Source organism: Rhea pennata, chromosome 2, assembly GCF_028389875.1.
Source record: "Rhea pennata isolate bPtePen1 chromosome 2, bPtePen1.pri, whole genome shotgun sequence".
Lineage (NCBI taxonomy): Eukaryota > Metazoa > Chordata > Aves > Rheiformes > Rheidae > Rhea > Rhea pennata.
In genome coordinates this window covers 66,209,748-66,228,134 of record NC_084664.1, presented here as the reverse complement: position 1 = coordinate 66,228,134, position 18,387 = coordinate 66,209,748, and the positions used below count along the sequence as shown (strand labels likewise).

Genomic DNA, 18,387 nt, shown 5'->3' with positions numbered 1-18,387 from the left:
TAATAAAATTGTTGAAAGAATAGATATCATACACACAAAACCATGGGAAAAAAACACCACAAGTCCTTCTTCAAAGGACAGCTAATGAAGTGAAACTAGAGAAAAGATGTATATTCCACTTACTATTGGAGCCATAAGACCCCTTGTACTTCACTGTATGTATGGACTAAAGATCTTCACTCTCAAACTTCTGAATATTATCAGGCACCAAAACTGAACCTTGAAGCAACAATTTAACTGCAAAACCAGACCAAGTTATTTACTCTTGGACTACTTGCCAAAAGAAGTCAATGAATAAAGCTGCTTTGAGAGGACCTTACATACCCATTGAAAGTGGCTGCATTTTTCCAGCGATCAACTGTTTGTTACAGGTTTCCCAGTCTTAATGTTAAGGTTCATAATGTCTTTTCCTTAGGCCATATCCAAGCATTCTATTTTACATACCCTCATAAAAAGACTTTACGGTCAGGAGAGCGCTTACTTTCTAGTAAGGCAAAATTGCACATCAAAAAATACATACATATGTTTGCAAACTGATTAAGGAAAAGAATCTCACTACAACTTTTTAGCTGTGTTTCAGTTCAGTTTATATTTATCCAAAGAGGTAGACCTGAGGAGTACTTTGTCCATATTGCATACATACTTGGAGGCTTTAAAACTACCCATAGATTATCTATCACTTTTGAAAAAAAATAAAATTATCATTAGGATCTGTTAACAAAAAGACTAAGAGGTAAGGAGGTTTCCAGACAAGCCAATAACAGACTGAAAAATTGAATACAAATCTCCGAATGTAGTAGCTAAAATTTTTTCACCCTTGAACTTTTTTCATCCTTGAACTTGATTCCCACTACACAAAGATATGAGAAAGAGAAGGACATTAGCTTATATTGCATGTATGAAGAATTTTAAAAATCTAGAGGCTGACTTAAGAGTGGAATTAAATTTACATTCATCTTGCTTGAAAATTCCCACTCATGCTGACTGAATATATATTTAGTTCTATAATAACTCTGTTTACTGAGAACATAATTTAAACAGGTTTCTAAGCATCTTACATTACACACAAAATCTCTAGCAAGGAAAGATTTTACTCCATTCCTTTAACGATCACTATATCTAAGATTCAAGATAAAACGTGCATCAATATATCAGAAAAAGGACAAAAAGCCTGTGGATAAATAAATGTGATTAAATGTTAATAGCTACATAAAGAACATAAAACAAGAATGAAGGCCTCCCCCTCTCGCCCTCCTGAGGCCTGTTTGTTTGTTTTTAACCACACTTCCTTTTACAAAGGCTGGCATCTTCAATTTATTCTCTCTCTCTGTCTCTCTCCTTCCCTCCATCCCACACACACCCCACACGTACACACTGAAAGGGGCACTAGGGTGCAAAAAGGTTCCTAACGCTTTTCGTTTTCACCGCACATTACAACCATCACCTAACTCTGGGATAACAGAGCAGTAGTACATGCCCACACAGATGCCCCAAATCTACTTTTCAGTTCACAAACCACATGAAGATAAGACCTTTCATGCAATGTAATTCTAGTAATTCTCTACACGGACTGTAGTCTGGGATAATGGAATACACTTGTGATACTGTTGTTTAAGTGACTTAGTTTTCCCAAGTATCTAAAAAATAGCAAGTGGTTTGTAGAATTACTGGATCAGAAGTCAGACAGTAAGGGCAACATTGCATGTGAGGTTCAGGTTGAGCAGGATTCAACGCCTAACAGCGATCTCCTGACCTTACCCTGCTCCCGGTTTGGACATTTGGACAGCTGCCTATCTCCAACTCCTACTAACAGTAAGGTCAGGTGGTATCTTCTGAAAATCAGGCTGCTAACCTTTTTTACCTTCTAGTCTGATCCAAGAGGGCTTATTCACACCAGATCAGACTCTTACCTCACCCTGAGTTTTACCCCTAATGCTCACTTGAAGTGCTGCATACTCAAGTCGCTGTGTGACTATTTATCTTCTTATCTATAAGCCTTACATTTACAATCTCCTCATTCCCTGCACATAAATGTAAGCCAGCATAGCTCACATTCACTGAGATACAAGCTACTGCTCATTTGCTGTATATTGAAATGCTCACACAGATTAACTACAGCAGAATAAAGCACTGTGATTCAGCCCCATCTTTCTTTCTTGGTGGTAACACGTTCAGACCTTGCTGATTATAGACACCAAATGGAAAGCAAAAGGATAGGAAAAGGGTAGGCAATCTCCAGGCTCAACCACAGGAAAGTACTTCAACCCCCAACACCGCTAACAAACCTCTGACAACGCCAGCTCACAAAATCTGGGTTTCAGTTTCTCTGGGTTTCAGTATAACAGTGACAGCAGTCCTAAGTCTTGGCCTTGTTTGACAACACACTGGAAGGGTTAGAAAAGTCTTCCATACGGCAGACTTGGAACATGCTTATACTAAATACTTGAGGCTCAGAAACTCACTTTCTAAACTGACAGAGGCAGCAAGACTTCTGAGCTTACAAGTTTGTCCGAGGGCAAGTCTCTCTACAGCCTGCTTTCCAGGAAACCTGGATGCTCAGCTCCACAATGACCCCAGCAAGTCCCTCACCTACTCACTGAGATAACAGGGTGCAGGGAGGACCACAGAACATCCTCTCAACTTGCTTGAAATGTGAACGTTTTTGCCAGTCTTCTGTACATCTTTAAAAGTACCTAACAGTGACATAACAAGATAACTGTAATCAACTGGCACTTTCCCTCATGACAGGACCACTTGCATGTTCCTGGGAGTTCATGCAAAGCTACAGCAGGGTTTCCAAAGAACCGTGGACGTTCCTGGCACAGTAGCCGTGCCAAGGACAGGGTGCAGCCAGCATAAGGCGCAGGGGAGCCCAGCTCTCTCCTCGTTTGCTCCTTCTCTGTGGCCTGCCCCAACCCTGAGAACAAAACACATTCGACCAAGCCACTGCATAGTCAGATAGGCCTTTATTGGGACATTAATGTGCATTTCAATTTCATTATTGTCAGAATTATTCCGCATCTGGGACTTGTATAATTTTTAGCCAAGTAATTGCCACGGTCATTCAAAGAGCTGAAGCCATGGAAGCATGAGATCGTAATCAGCAGTGATGTGACTTGCACCACAGCTCACTCTAGGGCTGTTGTTTCAGTTTAATGGTACTGACACAGACGGAAAGTGGGAGAGGGAAGAAAAAGACAACAAAAACCAGTGGTAAAACTCTTTCTTGTTCCTGAAGTAACCACAACAGATTATAACCTATACTTCCACTTTCTTCTCAAGTCTAGAGTTAACTGCAGGAAAAATCAATAAATACAATGATACCCTAACGAGGGGCAGTAGTTCATGAAAGCAGTAAAATAAACTGCTGCATAAAATGATCCTTTGTACTGCGGAAAGCCAAACTGAAATATGCTGTGGCAGCTTTGTAATGTAGATGGGAATGGTTCCTATATATTTAGCCAAAAGCAAATGTAATTGAGATTTGACCCTTTTAACTCAGTATAGTACCATTTTTGAAAAGGTGATTTTATTAGAGTACTAAAATCACAGAAAACTCCTGGTGTTGCTTTCTTTTTCCTGCTTTTACAAAACCTATCATGGTAGACTCTCTCAAGACTTGACACGAACTTTTACTTAGACATCAATACAACTACATAAAGGAAATCAGAAGTATCATGGAGAAACCGTGTGTAGAAATCGTGGCTTGAAAGATACTGCCACAGTGATTGTGGAAATACCAGATAAAAATTGTTCTCTGTTTTCCAAGGTACTGCATACGCACATTTTAGCTGTTCACCTACAGGTTTAGTTGTATAGTTCTTCGCTATGAAGAACAATTTAAATAATAATAATAATATTTTTTTTCCTCAATGCTACACAGAGCAAGTTAAAAGTCTTCATAGCCAGTCCTCTGCTTTAACCAGGAAAATAAGATCTCAGAACCTGAAAGGGAATGGACTTCGATCTCGCTATCAGAGATCTCTCTTTACTACCTCTGAGCAGAAAAGCAGATCTGCCCACATACATAATGCCAAACTAAAAATCTTTGTAAGCAGAGAAAGTCTTATAACTCCTTCCCATTACAGTCATGTTTTTTCTAACCTGCGCCCACAATACAATTCTCACAGGAAGACCAGTTCAGCATAACTGATCACAAGTTACACTCCAAAAACGCCTCTTTAATTGTATCCCTGAATATACCCTTCCAGAACCTAGACAGCTTCCCACAAGACTGTGTATTTCCACAGCTTTTTATATCTACCTGCTTAGGATAGCAAGCTAAAGGTTGAAAGGCAGTATAAAATCTGGAGAGGAACAAGAGTAATGCCCCTAGGAAAGGTAGGTGCATTAAAAGCCACAATATAGGGCCAAAGACTATAACTCCAGAGTGTAAAACCACAAAAGCTGAAGATCAGTTTCATCAAATGCACAGAGATTAATTAGCTGCATCAGGCTACAAGTATGACACGAAAGGGCAAGTGCCGTATGAGGAATGCACCGTACAGCCCAGCTCGTATCAGCAACCCATGCTAGATGTTAACTGGAACAGCTGTCAGACAGTGCACAGTTCTGCACAGCATTATATTCGGCCTAGTAGCACTTTGGTCTAGTCTGTTATTAGGCTCAGTTTATTCCTATCTGTCTGAGCCTAATACTGTCTGCTAGGTGGTGCTGTGGGATGGCTTTTCTAGAGGCAGAGAAAACATTTTTTCCCTTTCTCATTGCTCACTGAATTTTCTTTCTTCCTTATGAGAACAGCTGCAGCATTTTCTGTTTCTCGGTAGTACTAAACGTGCTGTGCCTAGTCGCTATTTGCTGTAAAGCTTATGCTGGCTCCCCAGAAGAGTCAGCAAAAATGTTTGTGCCTAAAGTGTTCATCTGCACATGTCCATACCCATGCAGGATAGAAACAACCTCGGATGAAGGCAGGAGGTATTAATATCTACTCTGAAGATTTCCAAATCTGCATTCTCCTTTGGTTCTGGAAGCACAGGACATTCAAGCAAACTAATTATTACTGACCAAACAGGATTTAGAACACACACACACTTGCAAATTAGCATGGCTTCAAAGGAGAGGGTAAATCTAAAACCCCCTGAAATTCCAACAGGGGAAATACAGACCTTTTTTTTCTCCATCCAACTGCAACTTATTTCCTCAGGGAAAGGCAAAAGCTTTAGAGGACAACCCCCTGATAGGGAATAAAATCAGAAAGATGCCTTTTTAGGCTTCATTTTTTTTCCAGGTAAGAAGGAATAACTGGCATAGCAGAATGCTATCACGGCTGTCATATCCACAGTATCCTAACCGCTGCAGACCAGGGTTGCACTACTCGGATGTATCAAAACATGCTGAGCTAATGACCTGGAGGTAAATGCAAGGCCGTGACCCTTATTTGTCCATCTAGGGACATCCATCTGTTCCACATAACATTGTGTCAGTTTAGCCAAAAGATGATGAATAATCCTAACCCATTCCTCTTAGCAAAAGGGATTAAAAAAAAAAAAAAAAAAAAAAAAGGAAAGCTAAACACAACCATCCCCTAAGTGAGTAAATGCAGTATTACTGCATCAGGTGATGATGTCAGGTACATCTTGCATTTGATTTGCAGATCTTGTCCAGTGGCCCATGAACATCAAATCCAAGAACAGCCTGGTTGTAGGCAACCTAGACCGTAATGGGGTGTGTGTGGGGGGGGTGGGGGGGAGACGACAGAAAGGAGATGCGATCTGCGCATAGAGCATTGCAAACCACTGAGGGCTCCACCAAAGTTACGCTACCAGAGACGCAGAGGGGAAAAAACATGAGAAAGCAGGCAGAATTCTGTTCACTTTTTCTAAAGGAAAATAGAGACCAAACCACATAGGACCGATCGTTTTAGAAAAATCTCATACACTAATACCGGCTGGTGTCTCTTGTCTCAACTGACTCTTTCCCTCTAGATTTTGCAAGTAAGCCTGTACTTCAGAAAGCTCTGCTAGGGAAGTGTTTGAACTGCAAGCTGGGGAGGAGTTGCCAGTCTCCTATAAAATCTGAACAACGATGTGTTTTGACAACCACACATTGAAATCTAAAGTACAGTGGACCAAAAATGGCTTCTGAAGAGGATGCTTTAGTATGCTATTACTAAAGAAGGAAGCAGCTACTTGATGCCGAAAATAAAACAATTGCCACAGTCTTTTAATGCAAAACTGGAACAGAGGAGACTGAAAAATGTAAGGAAGTATCTATAAAAATTCCACACTGGTTGAGTATTGGACAGTACTTATGTATCGAACAATATTTTTTCTATTGAACTCTATTTTTTAATAGAGTCTTCAAGAAGAAAAATAATAAACAGCAAGGTGCAATACGTGAACCCCTTGCTGAGTTGGTACTATTAGAGAGGCCTGAAAGATGAACGGACAGTACACAACAGGTCTAGTTGAGATGCATTTCAGTGTATTGTGGAACCAGTTAAGGAACAAGCTGGTATACTGAAAATCATTTTGAAGTGGCTTTACTATTTAAACTGTCTAACCTAGAGGACTGGGAAAAAAAAAAGAAGAAGAAAACATAGGAGAGAGCCTTTCTTTTGATCTTGATATTGATCTTACCAAAAAAATACCAAACCAGAAAACACAATTAAACTCTACACATTTTACCAGACAGCTTCCTTCCTAAGGACTAAATCACAAAGCCAAAGAGACCAATGTAAAATCCAAGAGGTGACCTCCATGAGTCCCCAGGGCAACAATCTCCTGAGGTAACTTTAGGGACCCAAGCTAGTGGCAACTCAGAGGTTTCTTGGCATGCACTACATGCTTAATGTGAAGCTATCACATGGTTTCCATTTTTAACACAGCATATTTTTAAGTATTGTCCAAGTATCTTTAGCTAGTAACTGCTGCTTTAAAGAATAACTATATCTAAATAAAGGAATGACAAGCATTTGTGAGAGGTGCCAGAAAAAAAGATATGGTAACAATTAGTATTAGGTTCAACTTTCACCTATGCATCTGTCTTTAACGCATATAATCTGTCCCTCCACTCCCTCATGTTCTTCCCCTAGGGCTGTAAAATTCAAGAACAGTTTTGCAGATGAGGCACCAAGGTGTAAGCGAATTCAGAGACTGGTTCAAGAATGTACTTGGAGTCCAGATTCAACCTGGATCTTCCAATGTAGAGGACTCCCTCCCTTGTTGCTGGGTCATTCTCCCAGTCTAAGCTATAAGCAAAATACTGATATACTAATGGCTGTGCAGACTAAACTGTCCCAAGTCTGGTTTACGTGATGCTGGAAAAACGTTAGAGACCAGCTTCTTTCCTGTAGGCAAAATTCTACAACCACGCATACACCAACAATGAGAATAGTGATTAATTTAACAGGAAAAATGAAGAAAATGTTATATTGACTAACACTGCTGCTGTCTGAAGGAATTTCCTAGCTCCAAAAAGCTAGGATGTTTAGAAAAAAAATAAGATTAAGCACCTGAGCTCTACAGAATAAGGAGGATCCTGTAAGCTTCACATCTGCAGACACAGTGTACACAATGGGTTCAATTCATACTTTTAAAGAAACAAGATCTTTGGACAGCCAAAAATTTGAATCAAGTGAAATTTCTACTGCTGTTTCCTCACAAACTGTAATTTCATTTCTGCAAAACACATGGTCTCCTAGAACAAGGATCAACCCCAACAGTGACATGGTTCTCAGAAATCTATAATAACAATTCAGTAATCATCAAAATAGTAGGGAGAGGAAGAAACAACTTAGTAACAAAGGTCTAAGTCTCCAAAAGGTTTTTACAAACAGTGAGAAAAATGAAGCGATTAACAAGAGCACCTTACCCATATCTTACAAATTAATTATACCACACTAGTCACAGAATGAATTCTCTTGGGGTATTATGGTAAATATGTGAGATAAATCCAAAGCTCTGTTAATATAAGGAGAGATTACCTACATTCTTCAAACCTGAGGGAATATATCAAAATTGACTGTAACGCCCTCTAACAGTCATAAAAAGCCAGAGCATTAATATATACAAAAGAATGCAAAAGGATGACCATCTCCTTTCTTCCCCCAAATTTCAGGAGTCATCTCAGCACACACACCTTCACAGAACTACCAAAAGCTCTGTCTAAAACCCAGGGCACTTTATTAAGCTTCAGGAATTTGTTTCTTATATGAAGGAGAGAAGGAAAGGGGACTTATCTATAACAATTTGGCAATAAAACACCAGTGAGGTACCTGTACTTAGCACTTTCTGGAAACATACTCATTAAACACAGTCCATTTTCTCAATTTTTATGTTGATTTATCTTGTACACTTCTCTACTGCCACACATCATGCAGACATGAACCCCAATCCCCCCACTCACCATGAATAAAAGGCCTCCTCCTATGAAAGTGCATCTACTAATTGCACCTATGATGGACAGAGCAATCAGTGCTTACCTACTGGCTCGCTGAAATGAGCTATATGCAATTGTGGGGACATGAGGACAGGGTGTAAAAAGACACTTGCTACTGATATGTGCCAAGACTCTGATTTTCAAGTCCCCCCTCCCGCCCCCATTTTTTTCACATAAACCAGAATCAATCATCCTGTAGTCTCACACAGCAGCAGCTCTAAAGTAGAGCCATATTTGATGATAATCTAGGTGATTTTAGACTGAAAATGCCTGATGATTTGCTTATGCACTTCTTTAATGTTCTTCTTCCAATATCAGTAGCTGTCAAGTTTGGCAGAACAAAGTATTAGTCTTGGAGAAAAGGACTCAGGGGAATGAGGAAGGATTGCTAAGTGACTTCCTACCAGGACATCTATATTTCTACCTAGCCCACATGCAAGCTCGTGCACAGAGGCACTTGCTTGTGCAGTTCACACCCTCATTCTGCAACACTAGTGAAACTAGATAACGTCATATAGTTGGATAGTGACATTACTCGGTGGACCTGAGAAAAGGTGAATGATTATGATAATAAAAGATGGGGAAAATTTGATAAAATACTGCACCGGGAAGTATGAGTTGGACTTTTGGCATATACTTATTTCAACTACTAAATGAGATAAAATAAACTGTATCACTTCACCTTCGTTGAAGATCCAAACTAACAGGTTGGCATTTGGTGGCATTTCAATAACTGACCATGTACCAAAGGAGTTGTTTCTCCTCCACTCTTCAAAGTTTTCCAACAGTCCACCTGCCCTCTGACAAGCATCATAGCTGCTATTAAAAAAGATGCATTTCTGCATCACCTAAGAATGACAGAGACCAGAAAACATGAAATCTTGCATATTGAAGCATTACACACCTGAGTTCATGAGATAATAGTTCAACTAGAGATTTAGTCACAACTGCATATTTTAACTTTAAAAATGTCCTTAAAATGCAGCTTATTAAACTCTTTACTTAGGACTAACACTATTTCTACCATATGAAATGATAATTTAGTTATCTCAAAAGGTTTGGCATAATGTCAGCAATGCGTTTTATATTGGTCAGGTTGATTTCTGTGTTCAGATATGGGTAAATATCTCAGACAGGCACAATTTTTGCATTTCATGGTCTTCATTATGAATTTGGATTATAATCATCTGCTTTTTATCTTCAGAGGAACTTTCTTGTATTTCTTCACTCTTTTCTATTTGACCATGAATGGTGGCAAGTTTCCTCCTCTTATTATTCAGGCAATTGATTTTATAGCAAAAGACACTCCAAACTGGTGGCTTCAGGCATGCTGGACAGACATGTAGGCTCCATTTGTTTTACTTGCATGCTGCCACAATACAAACTTCCACCTCTACTTTCCCCTTTTACAAGAAGTCTAGACTGAACCTCTGTTAGAAAGTCCTAATAGCTAGGGTAGGTTGCAGAGCAACTTGCTCACAAATGTGAATGACAATGTATCCCTGACTGAACTTCTTCAAAGAGATCAACACAATTCTAAAAGCTAGCACTGATTTTGTTGTTTTTCCTTTTGTTTCACTAATTCCAACGCTAGCGTAACACTTGCTTTTTTCTTTCTTCATGCCTTTCTTGTATAGCATGTCTGTGTATCTATAAAAATGTACGGCATTTTCTGGATATACTTGGACATATTTCATTCATTACTACCAGGACATTGTCTCATACACATTTCAATAGACAAGTCTGAGTGAAAATTTGAGCCTGAACACTTGCCACACTGTTGGTGGTTAAATGTTATATTTTCTCATTCTCCACTTCAAATGAGTTGAAATCAGATCTCTCTCATGATGTGGGGAAGTTGTGTGTTTTCTAGTGTGGTCTTAATCACAAGAGTTCACTCTGAACACTACTAGAAAAATGGGCATAAATGCCTTCAAAATACTCAGTGAATGCAACAGATTGAGCTACAGAGACACGTATTGCTGCAGGACTGGACTACTGAAAATGGACATGTCTGATGGAACGACTTTGAACCCCACCTGTAGATATGGTAAAAAAGAGCAGTATAGTGCTTGTCTGCTATGTTGGATAGACCAAACTGAGCATATAATGTAGTCTGCACTGGCTAGCTTATCCTGTTCCAAGTTTATTGCAACATCCTGATCTCTATCTTCAAAGTACTAATTAAATACAATTCAAAATAAACTATGTTCATGCAACGGTGCAGCTACAGATTCTGACTGAGAGACTTAGGGAAGCTTTCCATTGGCTTCAATAAGCGTTGGCTCAAGCTCTTAAAAGACAGGAAGTAGGAAAGTTAATTTCCTATAAACCCTGGGTTTTATTTCTCCCTCACATAACCATTTTTATAATAATAGCTAGATGCATCTCAGATTGAATTTAAGATCCAGTTCCTAAGCTGATACAAACATTCACCATTCTGCTCAAAACAGTTATGCCTATTTGCCACAGCTCAAGATCCTGAGCATGGTACGGTTAATGGCTGAGACCATGTTGCTTTGAAGGTTCTAGGTAAGATTCTCCGCTTTGCTCCCAACCCTCCTGGTAAGCAAAGGAGCTTGAGAGCCTGAAAGGCTGGCACCTCACTGTTATTTCTGTCTATAGCAAACATGGAAACAGAATGAAAATACTGATTTATCTGAGTTTCAGCTGGATGCAAGAGCTTCAGTGTCATGTTTACGGCTTGTGCATTAGCTGTATACAGTGTCATTTATCAGGGGCTGCAAAGGAGTTCATTAACTATTGAAGCAGCACATCAGGAGGGAGACAGCACATGAAAACAAATAAAGTAGGTCTCTGAGGTGTGTGATATATCCTGAATGACTAACACTTTTAGCAGGCAAGCTTCTCTAGATCACCCTCCACATGCATTAAGAGAAAAGCAAAAGAGAATGCTATAGCATAATTGCTAAATACGTGCCATTTCATCTATCAGGCAACGGTAAGCCAGGAGAGGCCAGGATATGCACACTGATTTACAAAACAATTTATCAGAAAAATTAATGAGATGCAAATACATCACATTTCCAAAAACCTCATCAAGAGGTTTTACTGTCCAGTCCCTGGTAGTGATTTAACACGTTTTGAGCTTCGGTGCTACTCCAGATCCTATTTTTAAGCCTATTTATACCTTTTAATGCCCTTTCATCTCTAACTTTCTCCATGACTATAAATTACTTGTCACTATATATTTGCAGATCCAGTTTAACATCCATTTGCGTAAGTTTCGGTGAGAAATTTCTCGAGAAAAAGGAAAGCCCAAGCTCAAGTCATAAGCAGAGCAGAGAATACCACATGACTTCAGTTGAGCACATGTGTAAGCGATCTGTGGAACAGAAACCAAATTAATCAAGTGCTTAAACTGAGTATTTATCTCTCCATACCTTAACTGTTTCACTTGTAAAAATAAGTTTAGTGCTGCATGTGACTAAGAATATTGTTTCTCTCAAAATTCTTCTGAAATGAACTAAAAGCAGTGTAGTAACATGTCACTAAAACTGTATAGGAAAAAAGTTCTACTGAATTGTTTTCTTTTGGAAACAATTTCTGTTTTGGAACAAACAAATTCTCATACTCTAGCTATGTCCCATTCGAACTTCTTAAAAAAAAAAAAAAAAAAAAAAAAAAAAGTAGTCTGATGTGTCTTTTGCTTTGAGATTGTTTTTTTCTTCTTTTGGCTTCGATTATATTTAAAATATTGAAAAAGTCCTCACTTAATGGCAAAGGAAGCAAAAGATTCACACAGGGCACAGGGACAGCTTGCTAATTAAAATTCATATTTAACCTTGCAATACAGGACCCAGACAGAAGCAAAGTAGAAAAAAAATTAAAACAATATGCGAGATAGGAATCTTTAATCAACCTTGTTGCATCAGCCTAGCATTCCACCTAGTCTTCTGGGGTTACCCAGCACCACTTTGAAAATGGATTACTTTCCACCAAAAACAATGCCAAAAAGGGGCTTTAGTTCTCCTGAGGGAAATTAGAACAGCCTGGATCATCAAATGGGAAAAATAATCATTATCAGTAGCACTCAGAAAAGGTGGTGGGGGGTGTGTGTGGGGGTGAAACCAGACTGCAGTTTTAGAACACTTCATGCCTTACACATGCATTTAAAGATCAGTGCGAAGCAGCAAAAGCTTGTGGGTTTGTGATGCCAAAGAGCTTCTGCTTCCTCTAGCGGACAACGTACACAGCTGGTTTTGCTTAAGAGGGTTTGCTCAGAAATGTACCTTGTTGTAACTAGTCCTGGAGAGGGTAAGGTACTGAAATCAGGTAGAGTATTGTATACCCTCTATTAACAATTCAAAGTGAAAATAGACGCATGTGGAACCTGTACACGCTAACAGATGAAAAAAAACATCAAAAGGACTCAGTATCACTGAGTACACATATGTCTTTAACCTGGGATCCCTTGTTTTAGGTAAGAGAAATTTTCCAACGTGCCCTGCCATCACCATCACCCAGAGACTCTGCCAGGGAGTGACCCACCATGGAGCTCTGTGGTGCCAGCTGCCAGCATGAACACAAGCCTCAGACCCCTTTACAACCAGGCTAACTATAACTTGTGATCTAATGCAAAAACTTAATTCTAACCTCAGCAGCAGCAACATACAGCTGGCAGGAACCCTGAAAAAAATGTTGAAGTATCATTTCCCAGATGCTGTGAAGCTGAACCGAGATTTACATTAAGGCAGTTACAGCAAGATCCTTGATAAGTTAGTTTCTCCATTTTCTTTCTTTCTTTCTTTTTTTTTTTTAAATAGCATTTTTGGGGAGGTGAGAAATTCTGAAAGTAATGTTAGCTAGAATTCATTGACTCTTTTTTTTTTGGGGGGGGGGGGGGGGGCGTGAGGTAAAGCAAAGTATCTTGAATCAAAGTTCCAAGCTACCAAGGAACACCAAAGGAAAATTTGGTTGACATAGATATTTCCTATATGCATAACTTTCAGCCTATATAATATGATCAGATCCTTGGTCCTGCTATAGCGCTCTTTGTTACTATTACAGCAGTACACTGCTGACTTCAGATATGTATTAAAGATCCCTGGAAGCCAACAGAATGGAAGCCAACCACACACCTACAATTAAGTACATACTTGAATGCTTCGTTCAACAGGGAGAGACTGCTGAATTGCTGCCTCTATAATTAATGATGAAATAGTAGTGATATACATTTAAATTGGGATTATGTGCTAAGTGTTTTATGCCAGCGATCTATGAGCCACTGATGACTGCAAATGGATCTACAGCCAGTCTGTGGAAAGGAAATCACATTGCCACAGTCTCACGGTAACTGGATACATCTTGCAAGGGACTGGCAGTGGCCCTACAAGGTTAAGATTTGCTGCTAGATGCACTTACCTTTAGACAGCACGGAGAGGAAGAGCATTGTTAACTTCTAGTTTCCAATTTAACACCTATATAACACCAAGTTGAAACAGGAGATTTTTTCCCCCAGTAGTGAGTGTGAGTCATCTAAGATTAACCTTCTCCTCTCTTTTCAGTTTCTCACCCTGACACTTCAGGTGCATCTGATCAAGTAAAAGGATATTAGCACTACCACACCACTGGAATTTTAATCATCTCCCCAATAACTGAGTTTAGAGTGAATTTTGACAACATAGTATTAAAATTAACAGCAGCTTTTGGTAATCCATTTATATAAGCATCTATGGATGACTAAAACCACAGTAAAATTAGCAAGAGTGAAGAACAAAATGGCAACAATCGAGACAGACTTTCCAGAAATCATTTATGTACCTTCTTTCTGGCTAATTTCACTTTCAATCCTCTCTCCTCTTCCCCTGTCTCCATGCAGAAGTATCACTAGGTGCCTAGAGTAAACTTGGAGGCAGGTGACAAAAGAATAGCTATGGCATGACTGAGTGTGACAAACCCTGAGGTCCTCTGCTGAATGTGTGCCCCTGACGTGGAAAAGCACACACAGTAATATATAAGTGAGCAATGGAGAAAGAGCCAGAAGCCGTATACAAATAGAGCAGAGCAAGTAACAGTAAAGGGTCAGAACCATTATAAAATTTGACAGAAAAAATCTGCAGCAGAACAGATTCAATTGTCTCTGCTGCAGAGTCTGAGAAAACAAGAAACAAGGTGTCCAGCCACAGCTGCGGCAGCTAATGACTGTATTCCTTCTGTTTCCTCTTAAAGGGATTTGTCCTGATACTTAATTGGCAATTTTACTATTCCTTTTTGTTCAGCAGTGTTAACAGATTTTTCCCCTTCATGGCTGCAGAGAAAGAACTGGCATAGCAGGGCTGCAAATTAGATTGTAGGTATGTTGCAAATTCCACAGATTCAATTTTCACAGAAAGTCAAGCCCACCTTTAAGCGCATAAAGCAGCTGTCACACCGCGCACTCTGATAGCAAGCACGTCACACTTCGATTAAGTGTCGGCACACAGATGGGGACTTTGTTGGAAGAGAGCTCTCTTCCAACAAAGTCAAATAATAATGAAAAAGTGACTTTGATGCTACCTGAAACCCAACTATTCAAAGCACATTGCCTGCATTCCTTAGCTGCAGGCATGGAGCCAGGATATGGAGATAATCATTTGGGTTGACTATGGGGGAGGGAGACAGGAGCTTAAAGAGAGTTAAAGTACTTTAGTCAAGAAAATCTAGCCGGAATTTAATGTGCAAGGTAGCAGTACAGCCACATTTCTCTCACTCTTTAGCCCACTCCCATTACAAGCACTCGAGAATTAAAATAATCATGGACATTATGGCAAGTTTTTCCCTTTTTTTTTGCTTGCCTCTCTCATCTGTTCCATAGAAAATGAGGGTCCATACCAAGAAAACCACTTTTCTCTCTTTCGGCATGTTTTTTCCAATTGTGGCTAACTTTCCGTGTTTCGAGAGGGCAAACTGCCCAGTGTAACACCCGGCCAACAGTGGAACACTTTACGTGGGGGAAAATCTTCTCCTAATCTTCTCCCAAACATGCACTGCTCATTTAACCATGCCCTGTATGCCTGAGATTTGATAATCATAGTTATCATCTTAGTTTTAATATCTACCAATATTGCTAGTCAATCCAGAATATATCAGTTCTTGTAAGATTGCAGCATCTGTTTTTTGACTTGATAACCTTCTGCAGCAGTGAAATTTGCACATTGTAGCAAAAATTCTGTAGTGGCTAAAAAAAGGCCCCTGGGACACTAAGCTCTTTTTCTGTTATGAAAGGTATTTTAAATGGGAAAGGAAAAGAAAGGAAAAAGCAACAGTATCTCTATGACTTTTTGTCACTACAGTATCCAGCAACAACTATCACGGCTCAGCCACTTCTGAAAAGTCTCTGGAAATTTCCTGGTATTTCTAACTACGGATTCAGCTCCGCTAATTATGGAAGAGCTTTCACAAGTTTTTAATATTAGCCAACATACACTTTTCTAGCTACTCTGTCATTCAAGTCTGTCCCAAGCAGATCTAAGTGACAAGAGCAGGAGCACTCCCTGTAGACTATAATGAAGACCCTTAGATTTGAGAGCAAACACATGGCAGAATACTATAATTGTAGCTCTACCTACCTACAACCCTTTGAGAGTATAGCCCTGCCTAAAACCCTTTGGAGTATTAGCAGAATTCATGTTCTGCTTCCTTCTCCACCTCCAGGATAGATGTCCTTAAAAGTGGTTTGTGCACTATATAACTTCCTGCTCCATGGGGTCGGACAACTTGAGTAGCATATATTTTGATACAGGTATTCAGTTGTTGCCTCCCTGAATGCAGGGTTCAGCAAAGTACGCTCTGCAGACAGGCACCAGGCTTCGTCTTTTAAAGCCTTTTAGGCACAAACAGGAAGTCACTATAAACTTTTCTCGACCAAGGCTGAGCGTAATTGAGTACTATGTAAAAGATAAACTATAGAAAAGGATTTGCATTCATAGAACTGAAAGGGGGACAAAAAAGCAAGACAAAATACACAACAAATCCCACTTCCAAATAGCATCCTCGGAAGAACAGCTGCAAAAAAAAAAAAAAAAAAAAAAGTAATCTTCGCCATCATGAACTGCAATGACAGTACAGACAATAATATAGGGCTACTCTTTGCTTTTGAAAACAAAGTATGTGCCAACAGCATAAAATACTATAAAAAAATAACAGTCCAGTGTGCCTAGGTTTCTGTGCAGAGTTGTGTAATCATTTATAGCCTAAGACAGAGTGTGTTTAAACCCTAAACAAGCATATAATACAAATAAAACACATTTAAAAACCACCGCAAACATATAAAACAAGAATATGGGAGCACATCTTACCTTTGATCCAATAAGCGTGTACAGCCACTGGACAGTTTCATTATGATTTATTACTCCGTTCATACCATCGACATACAGCATGATTTGGCCCAAAGCTATCGTAAAGAAAAACGATACAGAAAATATAATCAGATTTGGAGAATATGTCCTACAGTGCTAGTTAGTGGGGCAACTTACTGTTAGCAGCATTTTCCAGAGACATGAGGAGCTGACCTAACACAAGATTTTGGGCAAGATTCTGCTGGGTGATGTCCCTAGGTAAATGCAATAACACTTCTGATTTCTTTGGGATGAAGTAAGTGTGGATTTCATCCAAGGGCAAGCAAAGGCGCTTGTTCTTTTCTAAAAGATGTTACACTGTATTTTCCCCAAGCTCTGCAAATAGCCTGCTGCATAGGGCTTGCTATCGCTGTCTGTCCAAACGGTTCCAGCATCTACAACTTGTATATTCTGTGAGCCAATATTGTTACCTTTTGTTTCAGCACTATGTAATGCTTGGAATCAGTATATTTGGATTATGTTGACTGTTACACTGAATTTCAGTGATTTGAAATTAAAATAGAGCAATTAACACAAACAAGTATAGCAAATATTCACCAGTGCACAGTGGTCTCTGGCAAATGACTAACTTTTGCACTTTAGTGAGAAAATAAAACAAAACATGAATAAAAAAACCCCTTCATTTATTCTAAAGCACTTAAAAAATAACATTTCAACACATGCTAACACAGTACTTCATAGCAACAATTTCCTTCTTTGCAATCCTGCTAATATGAGACTTTCTAAACACAACAGCTATCAAATCTTTTTTGACTGATAAAACAAGACATTTTTTTCATACGGATTATGAAAAGTGGATTAGCAAAATTAATCTCGTATCTTCAAAACCTTCCCCTTGTTAGATCTTCCACTTTATAGCAGGAGATCAAAGCATAGCAGGATGAAAAAGACCTCACTGATGTAACGCCTTTCAGCACGGCCTGTTGGCTTAACAGCTCCATTAGGTAACGCACAATCTGACAAGGCACAAGCACGTTGTTTTATGGGGGCGGGGGGGGGGGGGGAGAGGGCTGACCCACAGGGTGAGGAAAATTATGATGCTATTAATCTTCCAAACACGCTCCAAACCTTTGCTAACTTTTACGTAGGTTGTGCAAAGTGCAGCTGTGCTTTCTTCTCGAGGGGATCTTCGCAAAGAAGCGAACGTTAGGCAAGCGCTTACGTACGGCCCTACGGCCAGACACCTAGCTGCCCCCTGTAACCTCAGTTAAGTCTCCTCCTTTTCTCTTTGCTCCAGGTGGTCTCCTTAGAGTTAAAAAAAAAAAAAAAAAAAAAAAAAGTCGTTACCCTATGTAGTCAATCAAGCCAGAAAGCGAGAGCAAGCGCTGTCTCAAGAAGATAACTAGTATCTCAGGTATCTCAGGCCGGCTGCACTGCCTTTCGCGTACGGCCACATCTGGCCCGCTACACAGGAAGCGATCATTCAGCACGCTCCTAAAGGCGCATGGCTCAGCTGAATCAAATTAGGCAGGAGGGACACAGGCCTGAGTGTTAAGGTAAAATTAGAGCTGCAGCCAGTCAGCAAGAAGAGATAAGAATTACCCTGAGTGCATAAAGGGCTTCTTTGTACCATCTCCTTACAAGTACAAGAAAGGGGAGAACACTGCTCCCCATCAGTAATCAGAGA

General features: G+C 39.7%; 1 protein-coding gene across 8 annotated transcripts in view; it reads right to left on the bottom strand.

The window, feature by feature from the left end:
* Nucleotides 1-18,387, bottom strand: part of FHOD3 (formin homology 2 domain containing 3) — a 404,460-nt gene that overhangs the window by 145,498 nt on the left and 240,575 nt on the right. For all 8 annotated transcript variants that reach the window (XM_062569631.1, XM_062569632.1, XM_062569637.1 and 5 more), the window contains exon 6: nucleotides 16,701-16,795. In XM_062569631.1, the coding sequence (XP_062425615.1) occupies nucleotides 16,701-16,795 (95 nt within the window). The remainder of the gene's footprint in view (nucleotides 1-16,700; nucleotides 16,796-18,387) is intronic.